This window comes from Felis catus, chromosome A2 (genome assembly GCF_018350175.1).
Source record: "Felis catus isolate Fca126 chromosome A2, F.catus_Fca126_mat1.0, whole genome shotgun sequence".
Taxonomy (NCBI): domain Eukaryota; kingdom Metazoa; phylum Chordata; class Mammalia; order Carnivora; family Felidae; genus Felis; species Felis catus.
Window position 1 is genome coordinate 10,626,118 of NC_058369.1, and position 21,966 is coordinate 10,648,083.

The following is a 21,966-nucleotide window of genomic DNA, read 5'->3' on the forward strand; positions in this document are numbered from 1 at the left end:
CTATGATTTGGATGTTATTCCTTTTTTTTTTTAATTTTTTTTTCAACGTTTATTTATTTTTGGGACAGAGAGAGACAGAGCATGAACGGGGGAGGAGCAGAGAGAGAGGGAGACACAGAATCGGAAACAGGCTCCAGGCTCTGAGCCATCAGCCCAGAGCCTGACGCGGGGCTCGAACTCACGGACCGCGAGATCGTGACCTGGCTGAAGTCGGACGCTTAACCGACTGCGCCACCCAGGCGCCCCTGGATGTTATTCCTTTTTAATGAGTCATTGAGTTCTCTAATATTATACCCTACTCTTTTGCCTCAGTTTCCTTCTTTTTTTCTGCTTCCTTATTCTCCATAAATTTGTCTTCTCTGTAACTGATTCGCTGCTCTGTTTCATCCAACCTCACCACCATAGCTTCCATTCGAGATTCCATCTCTGGTACAGCACTTTTTATTTCATCCTGGATAGCTTGTACTTCTTTTGTCTTCACAGAAAGAGATTCTACGCTTTTTCAACCCCAGCTAGTGTTCTTATTATCATGATTCTAAATTCTGTTCAGACTTCCTGTTGTATCTGTGCTGATTACATCCCTCGCTGTCATTTTTTTCCTGTTTATTTTGTGGTGAATTCCTTCGTTTCATCATTGTGGAGTAAGAAAAGGGATTAATAAAGTAAATAAAAGTAAAAATTAAAAAAATTAAAATAACATAAAAAATAAAATAAAGGATGCTAACTCCTAGGTTTGTTTTGGTCAGGTTGTTGTAAGAAGCTTGATAGAATAGAGATAGAAGGGAAAGAAAAGAAAAGAAAAAAAATGGAAAAAAAGAAAAACGTTTGGAATTAAAAAAATGAATACAATAAAAGAATAAAATGAGATGACAAAAGTCAAATAGAATTTTAAAAATTACAAAAATGTAAAAAATATAATAGGAAAATTTAAAGAAAATATTTTTCATAAAAACGGAAAAAAATCAAATTTTTTCCTTTTCTGTATTCAGAAGTAATAAAAGAAAAGGAAAAGAAAAATATTGAATAGATGGACCAGCAAACAGAATGAAATATGATTGAAAATGCATCCAGTTTCCACTAAAGTCAAACTATGAAGCACTTTATAGTCTGTAAACTACGTAGGAAGAGAGACTGGTGATGTTCCTCTAGATTGTGGTTGGCCCAGTTGGGCGGTGCTTGGTGTAGTGACTCTGTTCTGCACTAGATGACGCTGCTTAGTTTAATGCAGTTGATCGATCGCTGTGGTGCATGAAAGTGCTTATGTGCATATGCGGGAGGGGTGAGAATGGAGTCCTACAGTCCCCCAGTCTCTAGTATCAGAAGTCTATCCTCTCATTGATTGGCAATCAAGCACCCTTCCTTTGTCTTTGGCTTCTGTCCACTCCCCATTTCTCCACTGTCTGTGACCAAGCTGTCAGCTTGGCAGAGGACACCTCCCCCCCAAATTTTATCTCAGATAGGGCAATGTTTACAAACTCCCCATTTCTGAGGGCCAAGCAGCTTTGACCCTCTCAGACCCTCAGGGGAGGGTCCACCAAGCAATGTCATGGTGCCCGCCCACCCCTGGTACGTTTGTGTGACCGTGCTGCTGCAGATGCCCAGAGATTGTGGCCAGGTGCCCCAGAAAATGTTGGTGTGATTGTGTAGTAGCAGCATTTCAGGGATTATGGTAAATCACAGCACCCATCTGGCACCAGGCTTCACCCTTACCATCCTTGTTCCAACAGCAGCAATGTGGCTGTTCTCCAGGGTCTGCTGGGACCTTTGCCTGTGGCGAGGCTGCAAGGCCTCTACCAAATATCCTCCCAGCAGAGAAATTGCCTCTCCCCGTGTGGCCTGAGGACCCCTCGGACCTTGCTGTCTGTTTCCCTCCCCACCAGAGCTCTCCCAGGTATCGAGCTGTGGAGTTTCAGACTCTATGCTCCCCTGTTTATAGCCTCTTCATGAAATTGAAACCCTCTCCTTTCTCTCTTCTCCCTGTTTTTGTTCAGTCCCCTCCTTCTCTTTCTCTCCAGCTGCTCTTTTGTTGGGCAGTGCTTCTCCTATACTCTCCCCCATCTCCATTCTCTCTCCACAAGCAAAAACAGCTCCCTGCCCTCCATAGCTTCTCTCTTCCCCAGTTCACCTCTCCACGCTGTGTACCTGACAAATTCTGTGGTTCAAGTTGTGCAGATTGTTGTGTTATTCCTCAGATCAGGTTTCTAGATATGCAAGACGGTTTGGTGTTGATTTAGTTGCATTTCAGTGAGGAGAGAGGCAAAAAACTTTCCATGCTCCTCTGCCATCTTGGCCTCTCCCCAACATTGCCTTAGAATGTATCCACTGATACAGGAGGCTTTGAGCTCCTCTCTCTCTTATTTACATCCCACTCCTACACCCGTTGTGTTACCTGCTCTGCTCACAACTTTGTCTTTTCTATTGCCTGATGGTTTTGGGTGAGCTCTTGACTCAAGGTCTTTGCACATGCGATTTCTCTGCCTTAACTGGTTTTCTCAAAGTTATCCACATGGTTCATGCATCCCTGAGTTTTCCAGCTCAGAAGCCCCTGATCAGTCATGACACAAAGGCAGGTTTTCCTTCCACTTAGGACTACTGTGTCCCGAACTTTTTTCCTTATTAGTTGTAACCACCACCTGAAACACCATTTATTCCTTTATTAATATTCTGTTCCTCCCTCTGACACACACACATCTTAGACTGTCTTGTTAAGGTGAAACACACATTACTACTGCATTTGTGCAATGCTGTTAAAAATACTTGTCACAAGATAATGTGTTAAATTTTCTCGGGTGGAAAAAAAAGGTCCCAGGAAATTTATGGAGGAGAACATTGCTTTGGATAATTGTTTTGATTCAGAACAAGAATTGTGAACAGTTTAAGACTCATGGAAAACATGGATATTTGAGAGTCCCTGAAATTTTCTGGTGTATATTCTAGATTGGTAGGGAGTGTGTAAGAATTAATGAATGAAGCATTTTGAAAAGACAGCATTTCTTGTAATTCTGTGATCATGCTGCTGCCTTTCCAATGTTCTTGTCTCTGTTCCAGCCATTTTCATCAATTACATGGAAGGAAGAAATCAAACTCATGTTACGGAATTTATCCTCTTGGGACTCTCAGACCAGGGGGCGCTGCAGTCACTGCTCTTTTGGCTGTTCCTGTCCTTGTACTTGGTCACCTTCACTGGGAACCTACTCATGATCCTGGCCATTATCACAGACTCCCTCCTCCACATGCCCATGTACTTCTTCCTCTCCAACCTGTCCTTTTCAGACATCTGTTTCACCTCCACCACCATCCCAAAGATGCTGCTGAACATCCAGACGCAGAGCAGAGGGATCTCCTACAAAGGTTGCCTCAGCCAGATGTACTTTTTCATGCTTTTTGCAGGAATCGACAACCTCCTCTTGACAGTGATGGCCTATGACCGGTTCGTGGCCATCTGTCACCCATTGCACTACATGGTCATCATGAACCCCAAGTTTTGTGGCATCCTGCTTCTGGGATCCCTGTTATTGAGTGTTCTTGTCTCTCTGTTACATGACTTACTGATTTTGCGACTCTCTTTTTGCGCAGATCTGGAAATCCTTCACTTCTTCTGTGAACTTATGCAGGTGATCCAACTTGCTTGCTCTGATACCTTCCTCAATGACCTGGCGATGTATTTGGCAAGTGGACTTCTGGGTGTTGTTCCACTCACTGGCATCCTCTCCTCTTACTCTAGAATTGTAGCCTCTATTTTGAGAATTTCATCAGTGAAGGGCAAGTATAAAGCATTTTCCACGTGTGGGTCTCATCTCTCAGTTGTGTTCTTGTTCTATGGTACAAGCCTTGGTGTGTATTTTAATTCTGCTGCTTCACAAACCTCCAGCACAGGTGCCATAGCCTCAGTCATGTACACGGTGGTGATGCCCATGCTGAACCCCTTCATCTATGGTCTCAGGAACAGAGACATCAAGCAAGCCCTGAGAAAGCTCTTTAGTCGAGAGACGTCTGCATGTAGGTTTCTTTGTTTCAGGATAAAGACTTGAGCAACAGGGCTTAAAACCCTAGAAGACCTAGATCATGATATTTGTATCAGTTCATAGGCTGGCAATGCGCATTTTTTCTCCTTAACATATTAGTTAGCTGTAAGTTTTCATACATCACAAGCAACTATTTTGTCTGTAGCTTTTTAAGGTTCATTTATTTATTTTGAGTGGGATAGCAAGAATGAGTATGGAGAGCCAGAGGGAGATTGATGGAATATCCCAAGATATGTCCATGCTGTCAGCGCAGAGCATGAAGTGGGACTTAATATCACAAACTGTGAAGTTTTGATCTGAACCATAATCAAGAGTTGGACTCTTATCTGGCTGAGCTACCCAGGAACCCCTCTACTGAATTTCTTTAAAACTGTTTAGTCATCGTATTAAATTCCATTGCACGGATTTTTAGAAGAAAATTTTAATGTGTATTCATTTTTTGAGAAAGAGATAGAGAGAGAGAGAATAAATCAGAAGTAGGCTCCAGACTCTGAGCTATCAGCACAGAGGGTGATGCAGGGCTTGAAACCATGAATCGTGAGATCATGACATGAACCAAAGTCAGACGCTCAAAAAATTCAGCTACCCAGGTGTCCCCATTGCATGGATTTTAAGAACATATACATAATATAACAAATTGAGTACTTATAATGTGATAGGAGGAGCCAATGGAGTAAATGTGAAATGCTTTTTCTCTGGGTTGAAAGCAGGTGTCAGAGTATCTGCTTTTCGAGGAAAATCATTGTACCTATCACAGGTTATATACAAGTTTCGAGAGTTTTAAGTCAATCCACCTTGGAAGGAGATCACATCTGCAAGAGCCTAGGCACCTGGAACCTTCTGTGATTAGTTTACAATAATCCACCTTCACTATGCAGTCTCCAGTTTCCCCTCACACAGTCCAAAACATAAATGAAGTGTGAAGGTAATAGAAATTGCAACTCCTGATTTTTCAGGCCTTGATAGTGGCATTCTTGGTGATTTTCCCAGGGATGCATTATTACTTTTCTTTTAATATTTGGTAGGCAGCAGCACTGTCCTGTGATTTCCCTCAGCACCTCCTACCGTAATAGGCTCTTCACAGATCTCACACACAATATGGCTACTCTGCCTATTGCCACCTCCATCTTTTCTAATGCTGCAGCCCAGAAATTAGGCAGTGAGAACAGGATGCAATTATGGACTTGACCTGTGGCTTGTGAGACAGAATAAGATGAATGTCTCTTTCTCACCTACCCCAGAGGCCCTCATCTGGATTATAAGCCATAATGGTAATTTTCTATTCCCTTATTCACAGTTTTCCAGGTAAATAGCCACAGGTCCTTTCAAACACTAGTATGCAGATAAATGTTCATGGGACTATCTCTCAAAAAGAAACAGGGAAAGCAAGAAGAAAGGAAGTAATTGAGAACAAAAGAATAAAGAAGAGAGCTTATTTGTAACATTTGCCAGTTTCCATGGTATAATTACTCTCATCTTTTCCAATATCAAGTTACCAATTTTAGTTCAGACCACAGTCCTCATGAACCATTATAAGCTAGCCAGCGCCATCACCTCAGAGCCTTTGGGTTGGGTTTGGAGGAAAATGTAAAGTAATTGTTGCCATTTTACAGCCTTCTGTCAGGTGTAAATGGTCACATCAGTTGAGGATTTGGGGCAGTGAACAGTCTCAGGACTGATAGGTAGAGATTATGACCCTTCATTGTAGTGACTCAGGTCTATCTTTTCTTCATGACTTTAGAGTTGGTTGTGTTTTTGTTTTTGTTTTGTTTTGTTTTTTTGTTTTGCTTATTTTTTTTATTTACACAAATTAGATAGGCTATTACTAAGCTGCCCATCTATTTTTGTTTCTTGGAGACACCAGGATGAATTTGCCATTTGCAAAAATCCATGTGGATCAACCAGTGTTGATGAGAATAATTAATTCTTATGCACTATGAATAACATGCGTCAAATGGTTTGGGACTGCTGTCATGGCCTCTGGCAGTTCAGGAGGGGCTGAACTTAGGACAAAGGCATTTCAATTTTAGCAGGTCCATGGTAAGTCTGTCCTATGGGGGAGAAGCTCTGTAGAGTCTGTCAAGGAAAACATTATAGCCCTCCCCAAGCTATTTCTCAATGATCTTATGAATTTTATGTCGTCTGAAACTTTAGTTTGGGTATATTTGGGGTTGATGTATTGAATCACACAAGATAAACCCATCACAATGCCCTAGTCTCCTTGTACTTTGGATTCCTTCCTCTACATCATATTAAGCTATTTATGGCATTGAAATTATTTTTTTCCTTAAAGTTCATTTATTTCTTTTGAGAGAGAAGAGAGCAAGCTGGGAAGGAGCAATCAGAGGGATAAAGAGAAAATCCCAAGCAGGCTCCACACTGCCAGCCCAGAGCTCAATATGGGTCTTGAACTCACATATTTTTAGTTCATGACCTGAGCCAAAATCTAGAGTAGGACGCCTGACTGAGCCACCCAGGACAGATGAAATTCTTGTGGAGAATGTCACTCTTTCTTCATCATTTTTCAGGGTAAAAAATATATGTAATTTATTATTTTAAACATTTTGAAATATGCTTATGCATCATTAAGTACTTTCTCACTGTTTAGCAACCACCACCTCTATCTGTCCCCAGAACTTTCTCATCATCTCAAATTTAACTTCAGTTTCCTTGTAATAGTAAATTCATATGGAAGATTCCCTCTGCCCCACCCCTGTCTCCCACCATCCTACCTTCTCTCTCTCAAACTGATAACCCTGGTTATCTCATATATGTGTAATTGTATAATATTGGTCCTTTAGTGCTGGCTTCTTTCAGTTAGCATAATGTTCGTGAGGTTCCTCTGAATTATAGCCTGTGTAGAATTCCATCCATTGAAAAAGCTGAATGATGTTCCACTGGATGTGTTCACCACACTTTGTTCAGATTATTGACGGACATTCACGTTGTCTCTACACTTTTGTTAGTGTGAATAAACCTGTTATGAAAATTGGTGTAGAAATATGTGTTTTGCTCACTTCTTTAATTTCTTTTTGGGCATATAAGTGGGTAAATAAATAGCCGTGAAACTATTCCATCAAACGATAATTCTGGGTTTACATTATTGAGGAACTGTCACACTGTTTGCTTCAGCAGCTGTGTCCCTTTTTATTTTCATCAGCAAAGCACCACAGGGTTCCAATTTGTCCACATCCTCGCCAACACTCATCTTCTGTTTTAGTTTTCTTTTTTTTTTTTTTTTTTAATTTTTTTCAACGTTTATTTATTTTTTTTGGGACAGAGAGAGACAGAGCATGAACGGGGGAGGGGCAGAGAGAGCGGGAGACACAGAATCGGAAACAGGCTCCAGGCTCCGAGCCATCAGCCCAGGGCCTGACGCGGGGCTTGAACTCAGGACTGAGAGATTGTGACCTGGCTGAAGTCGGACGCTTAACCGACTGCGCCACCCAGGCACCCCATGTTTTAGTTTTCAAATAGCCATCCTAGTGTGTGTGGAGTGGTATCACGCTATGGTTTTTATTTGCATTTCTGTAGTGATTAGTCATGTTGTGCATCTTTCATGTGCTAAATACCCATTGCTCTATAGTTTTGAGTCCATTGTTTTTTCTTTTTTTTTTCAAAACCAGTTTCATGCATTTTTTATTTTTTCATGAATTTATTTTTTATTGTTTTACATTTATTGATTCTGAGAGAGAGAGAGAGAGAGAGAGAGAGAGAGAGAGAGGGATCACGAGCATGACGAGGGGAGTGTCAGAGAGAGAGGGAGAGAGAGAATCCCAAGCAGGTTCCACGTAGTCAGTGCAGAGCCAGACGTGGGGCTCGAACTCACAAACTGTGAAATCATAGCCTGAGCTGAAACCAAGAGCCAGACACTCAAACAACTGAAGCAACCGGGATCCCCATTAGTTTTACTTTTTAAAATTTATTTAGAAGTTTTAATTCCTGTATAGTTCACATACAGTGTACTGTCAGTTTCAGGTGTATAATATGGTGCTTCAGCACCTCCATAAAACACCCAGTGCTCATCACAACAAGTGCCCTCCTTAATCCCCATCACCCATTTCTCCCATCTTCTTCCTTCCCCTCTGGTAACCATTAGCTTCTCTCTTTTTTTCTTGTGCTCGTTTGTTTTCTTTCTTAAATTCCGCATATGAGTGAGATCATGTGGTATTTGTCTTTCTCTAACTGACTTATTTTGCTCAACCTTATGCTCACTAGCTCCATCCAAGTCTTTTCAAATGGGAGGATTTCATTCAGTTTTATGGGTGAGTAGTATTCCATTGTATGTCTATACCAGATCTTTATCCATTCATCTATCAATGACACTTAGGCTCTTTCCATTATTTGGCTACTGTAAGTGATAGTGCTGAAACCACAGACGTGCATTTATCCCTTTGAATGAGTGTTTTTGTATTTGGGGGTAATGACTCAGGAGTGTGATTATTGGATTGTAACATTGTTTTCTTTCTTCCAAGATTTTATTTCAGTTCAAGTTAGTTACCATATAGTGTACTATTGGTTTCAGGAGTAGAATTTAGTGATTTGTTGCCTGCATAGAATACACAAGTGCCTCCCTTAATGCCCATCACTCATCCAGTCCATTCCTCATTCAACTCCCCTCCAGCAACTGTCACTTTGTTAACTATGGTTAAGAGTCTCTTATGGTTTGGCTCCATCCCTGTTCTTATCTGATGTTATTTTTCGTTCCCTTCCCCTATGTTTGTCTGTTCTGTTTCTTAAATTCCACATGTAAGTGAAATCATATGATATTTGTCTTTCTCTGACTTATTTTACTTGGTGAGCATAGTACACTCTAGTTCCATCTACATCATTTCAAATGGCAAAGCAACAAGAGTCATTCTATTTTTAATGTTTTGAGGAATTTTCATACTGTTTTCTACAGTGGCTATATCAGTTTTTATACTTTCCAATAATGAAAGAGTGTTCCCCTCTCTCCACATCCTCATCAACATTTTTTAATATATATTTTCAAAAGTTTTATTATGGAAGTGTGGATTCATTGTATGGCACACCTGAAACCGATATGACACTATATGTTAACTAGCTGGAATTTAAATAAAAGTTTTGCCTTTTTCTCTTTAATATTAGAGAGAGAGAGAGAGAGAGAGAGAGAGAGAGTGCAAGTGAGAGAGGGGGGTGAGGGAGAGAGAGAGAGTATCAAGTAGGTTCCATGCTCAGTAGAGAGCCCAACATGGGGCTCGATCCAACAACTCTGGGATCATGACCCAAGCCGAAATCAAGTGTCAGACACTTAACTGACTGAGACACCAAGTTGCCCCAGCACTATTTTTAAAATTGAATTGTTTGTTGTTTTCCAAGAATTCTTGAAATTCTGTACATAATTTGAATATTAATCTATTATCAGGTGTGTGATTCGTCAATAGCTTCTCCATTTTGTGGGTTGCCTTTTCATTTGGAAATAGTGCCCTTCAGTGCACAAATACTTCTGATTTTGGTGATGTAATTTTTTCTCTAGTTGCCTGTGTCTTTGGTGTTATATCCAAGGAATCTTTGTAAAATTCAAAGTAATAAAGATGTACCTTTATGTGTTCTTCACGTGTTTATTTACAGTTCTATTTCCTACGTTTAGATCTGTGATACATTCGGAGTCATGTTTGTTGATGGTGGACAGAAGGGTCATTTTCATGTTTGTGCATGTGTATATCCAGGTTTCCATCACCATTTCTTGGAAAGACTGTTTACTTACCATTGAAATGTCCTGGAAGTCTTGTCAACAATCATTCACTTGTAGGTATTCATTTCTAAGCTCCCTCCTCTTGCATTGACTCGTATCTGTTTTTATTGTTGTTGTGAAAGCTGGTCATTTAAAAATTAAATTGTGGTAACTCTGAGTATTGTATTTTCCTCTTTCTCCAGTCATTATTTTTATGAAGTATACTTTACAGACAGAGTTGTATTAATTTCAGGTGTAAAATGTAATGCGTCAACAATTCTATGCACTATTAAGTGCTCATGGAGGTAAGGGTACTCTTAATTCACTTCATCTATCTCATCCAGCCACAGCCACCTTTGTCTCTGGCAACCACCAGTTTGTTCTCTGCATTAAAAATCTGGTTTTTTCTTTTGTTTTTTCCCCATGTTTGTTCATCTGTTTTGTTTCTTAAATTCCACATGGGAGTGAAATCAGTGTTTGTCTTTCTCTGATGGACTCATTTCCCTGAGCACTGTACCCTCTAGGTCCTTCCAAATTGCCAACTTACATAACTTTTATTATTATTTTTTTTTCTCTTCAAAGGGGTCCATTGATTCCCTATTTTTCTATCTACAATTTTCTTAGACTATTGTAGTAGCAACAGTCTGTGTCTACCATTGTCCAAGGATGAATTTTCCACAGGGAGAGCTTGATCCTGGACATCCTGTCATGAGATCTGCACTGACATTCAGATATTTTCATCAATTCGTGTCAAGCCAATAGTCAAAATATCAGCATATCTTCTCTCTGCGTGCTGTCTAACTGCTCAGGGTCATGTTTGAGTTGTCATACTTGCCTCCCGATCATTGGTAGCAAGTATGAAGTATTTCCTACATTGGCTGCCCAGATACTTCCTGTTGGAGTGCTCTTACCCCTTCACCCACATCAAGACTTGGGACAAGTATTCGCTTGTTTGTGTAGACTTCACTCATCTCTTTTTGGAAAAGTTGTCTATGTTTGTATTCTCTTCATCAGGTGCCAATGCCTCTTCAGGTTAGCACATTCATTTACTTTTTTTTTTCTCTTGCTCTTTTGAGAAGGGACCATTTGTTCTACCTTTCTTCCTTCCTGTGATGTGGTTTAGTGTCTACTGTTAAACAACTGCTAATGAAGTTGTTAGTAAGATGCTTAAAGAAGCAAATGGTTGAGTGATATCAAACAGACATTGCCTACATTGAAGGAGAAAGGAGAAGCAGGAGAAAAGAAGAAACACTGTGGAGGCTGGGAGTTCCATGATTGTGAGCTAACAGATGAGTACAGATGGGAGCAATAAGAGAGTTAGGGACACAGAATCCTGCAAATCCACAATTCAATATTTATGATGGAGTGCTCTGACTTATCAGTGAGAAACTCTAATGACAGGGAGCCTCCTTCTGGGATAAGAGAGTTTAATAGGATAAGAGACAATCAGGGAATGCCAAGGCTATGTCCCAACACTTGGATAAGTTTGCATTCTATTTTTGTCTCCTAGCTCCAGAGACCCAAGTCTCTTACATGGAAGAGAGACAAAAGAATATTTCATTAATGAGACTCATGGGGATGAATTCCCTACAATTACAGAAATTGAAAATGCCTTTGCTGCACCCAGGAAGTCAACTCCTATAATCTCAGGTGATATGAGCACATAACTGTTTTCTAGAGACTTCCCAAGTGGGGCCATGTCTCTTCCCTTCCTAAGGATATAACTTCCAACCACATCACTCATCCATGGGAGAGACTGGGTCATTGATCTCATGCTGTTCTGTGCTAACATCTGGGTGAGCCACGGCCTCTTCAGAAGTGCTGGGGAAATGAGTTATGGTGGGAGGGTCCCCTTGTATCGGTAGTTATTTTGGGACCTCAACAGGGACAATAAGTTGAGGAGAGTTTAGTGATGTCAAGCCCTGCCCATAAGGCTTTGATTGTGTAGGGAAACTCTGGATGCACTAAACCATCTCTCCCCGATCTGTCTCCTCCAGAGTTAGTGCTTCATCAATGGGTCTTCGTCTCCCAACAGTCTTTCCTCTGTTTTCATTGCTGCTTCTCCCATTGTTGGGAGTGACTATTTACTGTTATTGAACCATTTGTTAATTGTAGTCATTCAACAAACATTTTTTCCCCCAGCAATTAATGTGTGGTAGACACTACTATTTCTGTGAATAACTAAATGACTAAGACAGTGTTTCTTCTGTCAAGATCCTCACTGTGTAAACAGAGTGAGAGATGTAAAAATGAATAAACGTGATAATGAGAGGCTGCACTGAAATCTGGGGAAGTAGATCCCCTAACGTTGTCTCTTTGTTTTATTTGTAATTGTTTTCAAAAAAGAGGACTCTTTTGCAGGAGTCAGTGAGGCTTCACAGAGAAGCCTATAGGTGCTGAGCCTTTAGAGGGGTGTTGGGGTCTTTCCATGGAGACGAAGGGTGTGAGCAGTCCAGAAACAGCAGAGGGGGAAATTTAGAGATTAAGTAGAGTGGGAGTTGTGCTGCTGAAATTAGAAATACCCTTACTGTCTGACCAACAGTCAGGAGCAGGGTCTGCAAAATGAACCCAAATGAACCTGGCTGGGTAGGCAATAGTCAGGTTAAGAAACAATCTTACATTTTGGCTAGAAGGTCGAAATTGAAATCTGAAATTGTGAAGTGTAAGTGCTGTTTTTATGTCAGGGGACAGCTACGACAAGGTTTTTTCTATGGAAAAATGACCCAGGTTATTGTGAGGAAGAAACTATTGCTGCATTCAGAGTGGGAGAGGGTTGTCGAGGGATAGAAATAGCACCAGGCACAGAATGGGTCTCGGAGGGGTGGAAATCGTGAGTCCAGAAATTCAGATGAATTTTTTCATTCATTCTTAAATGTTTACTAGAAACAATGCAGATACCGTATAGTCATTATTTCATTGAAACATTTCAAAAACTGTACGTGGTATGATTACTTAATGTTACTGATGGGAAGAGTTACTGACAGCAGCGACACTGGTCATACAGGGCACATACCAGACTCTTTGGGACAATCTCAGAACACGGTGTTTCCAAAGATTTTTTAAATTCAATAATAATTTTAACTTTAATTGGCTTTCGTATTTGAACAGTGGTACATTTACAAAACAAACTTGCTGTGATTTTTCAAATGGTTCTCATAAGCTCCTTTCCAGTTTCTCCTGTTATGAACACATCCTCTCTCTTACACATGTTACTTTTAATCGTCCTATCTGTTGACCTTCCACATGCAGTGACTTTTTCCTCAGTCTTCCTTTGTTCTTGAAGCAATTGATAGTGCTAAGAGTACTGGTCAGGAGTGCTGTGAAAAAAATCTTCTTTTGGGCTTGCCTTCTCTTCTTCTTGTTCTTCTTCTTCTTGTTCTTCTTCTTAATGAGAAGACTGGGACATGGATGTTGGACAGGGAGACTGGAGAGGGAAAAGAGGCATGTTCATTTCCTGACATCAAGGGTACACATTATCAACATGACTATTTCTCATTGGTGTTGATATCGATGTCCTGGCTGACATGATATTTGTCAGATTTGTCTTTCCCCTTTCTTTCCATCTTGTCCTCCTGTAGGAAGTTTCTATGCACAACCCCATCTTTAAGTAGTGGTAGTTATCTCGCACCTCCTGAAGTGTAGAATATTTCTGCAAATCATTAGTTTTCTTCTACACTGGAGATTGTGTCTTCCATATTTTTTCAATTATTTACATTATATACTCTGTGTTATAACCCAATATTACTTTATTTTGTTGCTCAAATTGTTTCAGCTTTGTCAAAGGAGAGCTCCTTCAGTTACTGATATGTCACTATGGCATGTCCCAACATTCTTGGCTCTTTGGAGGTATCATTTCATTACTGTCTTACAGGAGAAGATGCTTCAGCTTCACCTTCAGCTTATTGTATGTTCCTCTGGAGTTCTACAATGAGTCACTTCTGCAAGGAGCCCTGTTTAATTTTATTGGATCATGGGATAAGATTCAAGATCTTGGTACCTGCTGTGCTTTTTGCTACCAGATTCTCTATATCCCATCAACTGACCTGGCAAAGACACATATAAGTGTTTACTACTCTGTGTATATGCAGACATCCATACATGTATCTGTATGTAACCCTCCGTATTTTTATATAAGCTGAAGCAAGTTCATACTGATGGCTCTAAAACTAATTTATTACCAAGGGATCATAAGAGCTACTCCACCTTGCTTACATGTGAAGTCCCATGCCAAATGTGATCACCTCTTTCCCACCATTTACTATTCATTTCCTAATGTGTTCAATTTCAGTTCACATGTGCAGGAGTATCAGCATTGTTAACAGTATCCTCTGGGACACATTTTATCAAGAATGGTGCAGTGCTTCTGTGCGGTTTCTTTCATGTCCAGTTTTTACAGACTCTTCTCCTTTCCCAGGTCTTGTTTTTCTGCACTTTTTTTGCCCACCTGTTTCACTGAGATTGTGTCCTACAGTTGTAATATAGTTAGATTGTTTTTTTCATATGTACATTCCAGTGTAAGATTCCATCTGTCACCTGGGTTTGATGTTTGCATTGATTTCAATTCTGCATTATGCAGACTTATATTGATTTATTGTATTTTATTATATTTACATATATAATATATATAATATAATAATATTGTAATACATTTATTATATTTATAATATAATATTATATTGATTTACTATATTATTATATTGATTTATATTCACATAATGTTTGCATTAATTTATACTCTGAATTTATTACTCTAAGAGTTTTTCCTGTTTTTAATGCTTTCTTACTTTCATTTTTATTTATTGAAAAATTTTAAAAATATTTACTTATGTTTGAGAAAGAGGGACAGAGCATGAGTGGGGAGGGGTAGAGAGAGATGGAGACACAGAATCCAAAGCAGACTCTAGGCTCTGAGTTTTAGCACAGAGACTGACGTGAGGCTCGAACCCATGAACCATGAGATCATGACCTGAGCTGAAGTTGGACGCCCAACTGACTGAGCCACTCAGGCGCCCCTTAATGTTTTTTTTTTTTAATATGAAATTTATTGTCAAATTGGTTTCGATACAACACCCAGGGCTCATCCCAACAGGTGCCCTCTTCAATGCCCATCACCCACTTTCCCCTCCCTCCAACCCCCCATCAACCCTCACTTTGTTCTCAGTTTTTAAGTGTCTCTTAAGGTTTGCCTCCCTCCCTAACTTTTTTCTTCTCCTCCCCCATGGTCTTCTGTTAACTTTCTCAGGATCCACATAAGAGTGAAAGCATAAGGTATCTGTCTTTCTCTGTGTGACTTATTTCACTTAGCATAACACTGTCCAGTTCCATCCACGTTGCTACAAAAGGCCAGATTTCATTCTTTCTCATTGCCAAGTAGTATTCCATTGTGTATATAAACCACAATTTCTTTATCCATTCATCATTTGATGGACATTTAGGCTCTTTACACAATTTGGCTATTGTTCAGAGTGCTGCTATAGACATTGGGGTACAAATGCCCCTGTGCATCAGCACTCCTGTATCCCTTGGGTAAATTCCTAGCAGTGCTATTGCTGGGTCATAAGGTAGATCTATTTTTAATTTTTTGAGGAACCTCCACACTGTGTTCCAGAGTGGCTGCACCAGTTTGCATTCCCACCAACAGTGCAAGAGGGATCTCGTTTCTCCACATCCTCGCCAGCATCTATAGTCTCCTGATTTGTTCATTTTGGCCACCCTGACTGGCATGAGGAAGTATCTGAGTGTGGTTTTGATTTGTATTTCCCTGATAAGGAGCGACGTTGAGCATCTTTTCATGTGCCTGTTGGCCATCCAGATGTCTTCTTTAGAGAAGTGTCTATTCATGTTTTCTTCCCCTTTCTTCACTGGCTTATTTGTTTTTTGGGTGTGGAGTTTGGTGAGCTCTTTATAGATATTGGATACTAGCCCTTTGTCTGAAATGTCATTTGCAAATATCTTTTCCAATTCCATTGGTTGCCTTTTAGTTTTGTTGATTGTTTCCTTTGCAGTGCAGAAGCTTTTTATCTTCTTGAGGTTACAATAGTTAAATTTTGTTTTTAATTCCCTTGACTTTGGAGATGTGTCAAGTAATAAATTGCTGTGGCTGAGGTCAGAGAGGTGTTTTCCTGCTTTCTCCTCTAGGGTTTTGATGGTTTCCTGTCTCACATTCAGGTCCTTCATCCATTTTGAGTTTATTTTTGTGAATGGTGTAACAAAGTGGTCTAGTTTCTTCTGCATGTTGCTGTCCAGTTCTCCCAGCACCATTTGTTAAAGAGACTGCCTTTTTTCCATTGGATATTCTTTCCTGCGTTATCAACGATTAGTTGGCCATACTTCTGTGGGTCCAATTCTGGAGTCTCTATTCTACTCCATTGGTCTATGTGTCTGTTTCTGTTCAATACCATACTGTCTGATGATTACAGCTTTGTAGTAGAGGCTAAAGTCTTGGATTGTGATGCCTCCCACTTTGGTCTTCTTCTTCAATATTACTTTGGCTATACGGGGTCTTTTGTGGTTCCATACAAATTTTAGGATTGCTTGTTCTAGCTTCGAGAAGAATGTTAGTGCAATTTTGATTGGGATTTTATTGAATGTGTAGATAGCTTTGGGTAGTATTGACATTTTAACAATATTTATTCTTCCAATCCATGAGCATGGAATGTTTTTCCATTTCTTTATATCTTCTTCAATTTCCTTCATAAGATTTCTATAGTTTTCAGCTTACAGATGTTTTACCTCTTTGGTTAGGTTTATTCCTAGGTATTTTATGCTTCTCGGTGCAATTGTGAATGGGATCAGTTTCTTTATTTGTCTTTCTGTTGCTTCATTATTAGTGTATAAGAATGCAACTGATTTCTATACATTGATTTTGTATCCTGCGACTTTGCCAAATTCATGTATCAGTTCTAGCAGACTTTTGGTGGAGTCTATTGGATTTTCCATGTATAATATAATATCATTTGCAAAAAGTGAAAGCTTGACTTCATCTTTGCCAATTTTGATGCCTTTGATTTCCTTTTGTTGTCTGATTGCTGATGCTAGCACTTCCAGCACTATGTTAAACAACAGCGGCGAGTTGGACATCCCTGTCGTGTTCCTGATCTCAGGGGAAAGCTCTCAGCTTTTTCCCATTGAGGATGATATTAGCTGTGGATTTTTCATAAGTGGCTTTTTTTAAATATGAAATTTATTGACAAATTGGTTTCCATACAACACCCAGTGCTCATCCCAAAAGGTGCCCTCCTCAATACCCATCACCCACCTTCTCCTCCCTCCCACCCCCCATCAACCCTCAGTTTGTTCTCAGTTTTTAACAGTCTCTTATGCTTTGGCTCTCTCCCACTCTAACCTGTTTTTTTTTTCTTCCCCTCCCCCATGGGTTCCTGTTAAGTTTCTCAGGATCCACATAAGAGTGAAACCATATGGTATCTGTCTTTCTCTGTATGCCTTATTTCACTTAGCATCACACTCTCTAGTTCCATCCACGTTGCTACAAAAGGCCATATTTCATTTTTTCCCATGCCACGTAATATTCCATTGTGTATATAAACCACAATTTCTTTATCCATTGATCAGTTGATGGACATTTAGGCTGTTTCCATAATTTGGCTATTGTTGAGAGTGCTGCTATGAACATTGGGGTACAAGTGGCCCTATGCATCAGTACTCCTGTATCCCTTGGATAAATTCCTAGCAGTGCTATTGCTGGGTCATAGGGTAGGTCTATTTTTAATTTTCTGAGGAACCTCCACACTGCTTTCCAGAGCGGCTGCACCAATTTGCATTCCCACCAACAGTGCAAGAGGGTTCCCGTTTCTCCACATCCTCTCCAGCATCTAGAGTCTCCTAATTTGTTCATTTTGGCCACTCTGACTGGCGTGAGGTGATACCTGAGTGTGGTTTTGATTTGTATTTCCCTGATAAGGAGCGACGCTGAACATCTTTTCATGTGCCTGTTGGCCATCCGGATGTCTTCTTTAGAGAAGTGTCTATTCATGTTTTCTGCCCATTTCTTCACTGGGTTATTTGTTTTTCGGGTGTGGAGTTTGGTGAGCTCTTTATAGATTTTGGATACTAGCCCTTTGTCCGATATGTCATTTGCGAATATCTTTTCCCATTCCGTTGGTTGCCTTTTAGTTTTGTTGGTTGTTTCCTTTGCTGTGCAGAAGCTTTTTATCTTCATAAGGTCCCAGTAATTCACTTTTGCTTTTAATTCCCTTGCCTTTGGGGATGTGTCGAGTAAGAGATTGCTACGGCTGAGGTCAGAGAGGTCTTTTCCTGCTTTCTCCTCTAGGGTTTTGATGGTTTCCTGTCTCACATTTAGGTCCTTTATCCATTTTGAGTTTATTTTTGTGAATGGTGTGAGAAAGTGGTCTAGTTTCAACCTTCTGCATGTTGCTGTCCAGTTCTCCCAGCACCATTTGTTAAAGAGGCTGTCTTTTTTCCATTGGATGTTCTTTCCTGCTTTGTCAAAGATGAGTTGGCCATACGTTTGTGGGTCTAGTTCTGGGGTTTCTATTCTGTTCCATTGGTCTATGTGTCTGTTTTTGTGCCACATAAGTGGCTTTTATGATGTTTAAGTATGTTCCTCATATCCTGAATTTCTCTAGGGTTTTGTTAAGCAAGGATGCTGAATTTTGTCAAATGCTTTTTCTGCATTGATTGACAGTATCATATGATTCTTTTCTTTTCTTTTCTTTTCTTTTTGTGATGTATCACGTTGATTGATTTGTGAATGTTGAACCAGCCCTTCATCCCAGGAATGAATCCCACTTGATCATGGTGAATCATTCTTTTTATATGCTGTTGAATTTGATTTGTTAGTATCTTATTGAGGATTTTTGCATCCATATCCATCAGGGATATTGGCCTGTAGTTCTCTTTTTTTGCTGGGTCTCTGTCTGGTTTAGGAATCAAAGTAATGCTGGCCTCATAGAATGAGTCTGGAAGTTTTCCTTTCCTTTCTATTTTTTGGAACAGCTTGAGAAGGACAGATATTATCTCTGCTTTAAATGTTTGGTAGAATTCCCCAGGGAAGCCATCTGGTCCCGGACTCTTATTTGTTGGGAGATTTTTGATAACTGATTAAATTTCTTCACTGGTTATGGGTCTGTTCGAGTTTTCTATTTCTTCCTGTTTGAGTTTTGGAAGTGTGTGGGTGCTTAGGAATTTGTCCATTTCTTCTAGTTTGTCCAGTTTGTTGGCATATAATTTTTCATAGTATTCCCTGATAATTGCTTGCATTTCTGAGGAATTGGTTGTAATTATTCCATTTTCATTCATGATTTTATCTATTTGGGTTATCTCCCCCCCCTTTTTTTTTTGAGAAGCCTGGCTAGAGGTTTATCAATTTTGTTTATTTTTTCAAAAACCAACTCTTGGTTTCATTGATCTGCTCTATGGTTTTTTTTTTTATTATATATTGTTTATTTCTGCTCTGATCTTTATTATTTCTCTTCTTCTGCTGGGTTTGGGGTGTCTTTGCTGTTCTGCTTCTATTTCCTTTAGGTGTGCTGTTAGATTTTGTATTTGGGATTTTTCTTGTGTCTTGAGATAGGCCTGGATTGCAATCCAGAACTCTCAGAACTGCCTTTGCTGCATTCCAAAGCATTTGGATTACTGTATTTTCTTTTTTTTTATTAAAAAAATTTTTTTTAACGTTTATTTATTTTTGAGACAGAGAGAGACAGAGCATGAATGGGGGAGGGTCAGAGAGAGAGGGAGACACAGAATCTGAAACAGGCTCCAGGCTCTGAGCCATCAGCACAGAGCCTGACGCAGGGCTTGAACTCACGAACTGTGAGATCATGACCTGAGCCGAAGTCAGACACTTAACTGACTGAGCCACCCAGGCACCCCTGGATTACTGTATTTTCATTTTCATTTGTTTCCATATATTTTTAAATTTCTTCTCTAATTGCCTGGTTGACCCATTCATTCTTTAGTAGGGTGTTCTTTAACCTCCTTCAAGTTTCATAGCATTGTGGTCCTAAAGTGTGCATGGTATGATCTCAATTCTTGTATACTTATGAAGGGCTGTTTTGTGACCCAGTATGTGATCTATCTTGGAGAATGTTCCATGTGCACTCGAGAAGAAAGTAAATTGTGTTGCTTTGGGAGGCAGACTTCTAAATATATCTGTCAAGTCCATCTGATCCAATGTATCATTCAGGGCCTTTGTTTCTTTATTGATCCTGTGTCTAGATGATCTATCCATTGTTGTAAGTGGGGTATTAAAGTCCCTTGCAATCACCACATTCTTATCAATAAGGTTGTTTATGTTTGTGATTGTTTTATATATTAGGAGGCTCCTGAATTCAGCTCATAGACGTTTATAACTGTTAGCTCTTCCTGATGGATAGACCCTGTGATTATTATATATGCTCTTCTTCATCTCTTGTTACAGCCTATAATTTAAAGTCTAGTTTGTCTGATATAAGTATGGCTACTCCAGCTTTCTTTTGACTTCCAGTAGCATGATAGATAGTTCTCCATCCCCTCACTTTCAATCTGAAGGTGTCCTCAGGCCTGAAACGAGTCTCTTGTAGACAGCCAATAGATGGGTCTTGTTTTTTTGTCCATTCTGATACCTTATGTCTTTTGGTTGGAGCATTGAGCCCATTTAAATTTAGTGTTATTATTGAAACATATGGGTTTAGAGTCCTTGTAATGTCTGTAGGTTTCATGCTTGCAGTGATGTCTCTGGTACTTTGTGGTCCTTGCAACATTTCACTCACAGAATCCCCCTTAGGATCTCTTGTAGGGCTGGTTTAGTGGTGATGAATTCCTTCAGTTTTTGTTTGTTTGGGAAATCCTTTATCTCTCCTTCTATTCTGAATGACAGACTTGCTGGATAAAGGATTCTTGGCTGCATATTTTTCTGTTCGTCACATTGAAGATTTCCTGCCATTCCTTTCTGGCCTGCCAAGTTTTAGTAGTTAGGTCTGCAACTACTCTTATGCCTTTGTAAGTTAGAGCCTGTTTATCCCTAGCTGCTTTCAGAATTTTCTCTTTATCCTTGTATTTTGCCAGTTTCACTATGATATGTCTTGTGGAAGATCAATTCAAGTTACGTCTGAAGGGAGTTCTCTGTGCCTCTTGGATTTCAATGCCTTTTTCCTTCTCCAGAGCAGGGAAGTTCTCAGCTATGATTTGTTCAAGTACACCTTCAGCCCATTTCTCTCTCTCTTTTCCTCTTCTGGAATTCCTATGATACAGATATTGTTGGTTTGATTACATCACTTAGTTCTCTAATTCTCCCCTCATATTCCTGGATTTTTTTCTCTCTTTTTCTCAGCTTCCTCTTTTTCCATAATTTTATCTTCTAATTCACCTATTCTTTCCTTTGCCTCTTCAATCCGTGCTATGGCCACCTCCATGTTATTTTGCACCTCATTTATAGCATTTTTTGGCTCCTCATGACATTTCTTAGTCCCTTGATCTCTGTAGCAATAGATTCTCTGCTGTCCTCTGTACTTTTTTCTAGCCCAACGATTGATTTTATGACTATTATTCTAAATTCTTGTTCCATTATTGGTTGTTTTTGATCAATTCGTTAGCTGTCGCTACTTCCTGGAGTTTCTTTTGAGGAGAATTTTTCCATTTTCTCATTTTGGGTAGTCCCTGGGATGGCCCGGAACTGCAGGGCTCTTCCTCTGTGCTGTCCGGAGTAACTTGTGTTGGTGGGTGGGGCCACAGTCAGACCCGATGTCTGCCCCCAGCCCACCACTGGGGTCATGGTCAGGCTGGTGTGTACCTTATCTTCCCTCCTCCCAGGGGCAGGACTCACTGTGGAGTGGTGTGGCCCTGTCTGGGCTACTTGCACACTGCCAGGCTTGTGGTGCTGCTTCGATGGGATCTGGTGTATTAGCTGGGGTGGATCCGCAAGGTGCACAGAGACAGGAGGGGCAGGCTTAGCTCACTTTGCTGTCAGTAGTCCCCTGTGGGAGGCGTCCCATAGCACCGGGAGGGAGGCCGACCCATCGGAGGGATGGATCCACAGAAGCACAGTGTTGGGCATTTGTTGGGGAAGCAAGTTTGGTGATGGGAACAGGTTCCCTTTGGAATTTCGGGTGGGGAATGGGAGAGGGAGATGGCACTGGCCAACGCCTTTGTATCCTGCTGAGCTGAGCTCTGTCTTCTGGGGCTCCACAACTCTCCCTCCCAGTGTCCTCTCGCCCTCCCTGCTCTCAGAGAGCAGAGCTGTTGACTTTTAACATTCCAGATGTTAAGTCCCGCTGGCTGCCAGAA

The 21,966-nt window shown here is 40.3% G+C and overlaps 1 protein-coding gene across 1 annotated transcript; it reads left to right on the forward strand.

The window, feature by feature from the left end:
* The first annotated feature begins 1,039 nt into the window (after positions 1-1,039).
* LOC123382445 (olfactory receptor 7A17-like) lies at positions 1,040-7,218 on the forward strand. Its single transcript, XM_045047244.1, has one exon. The coding sequence runs from the start codon at positions 3,066-3,068 to the stop codon at positions 4,029-4,031; it is 966 nt and encodes a 321-aa protein (XP_044903179.1). The 5' UTR covers positions 1,040-3,065; the 3' UTR covers positions 4,032-7,218.
* Positions 7,219-21,966: the final 14,748 nt, after the last annotated feature.

Excerpts from the sequence above, each read along its gene's own strand:
- LOC123382445 (XM_045047244.1), top strand. The coding sequence starts at position 3,066 with ATGGAAGGAAGAAATCAAACTCATGTTACGGAATTTATCCTCTTGGGA.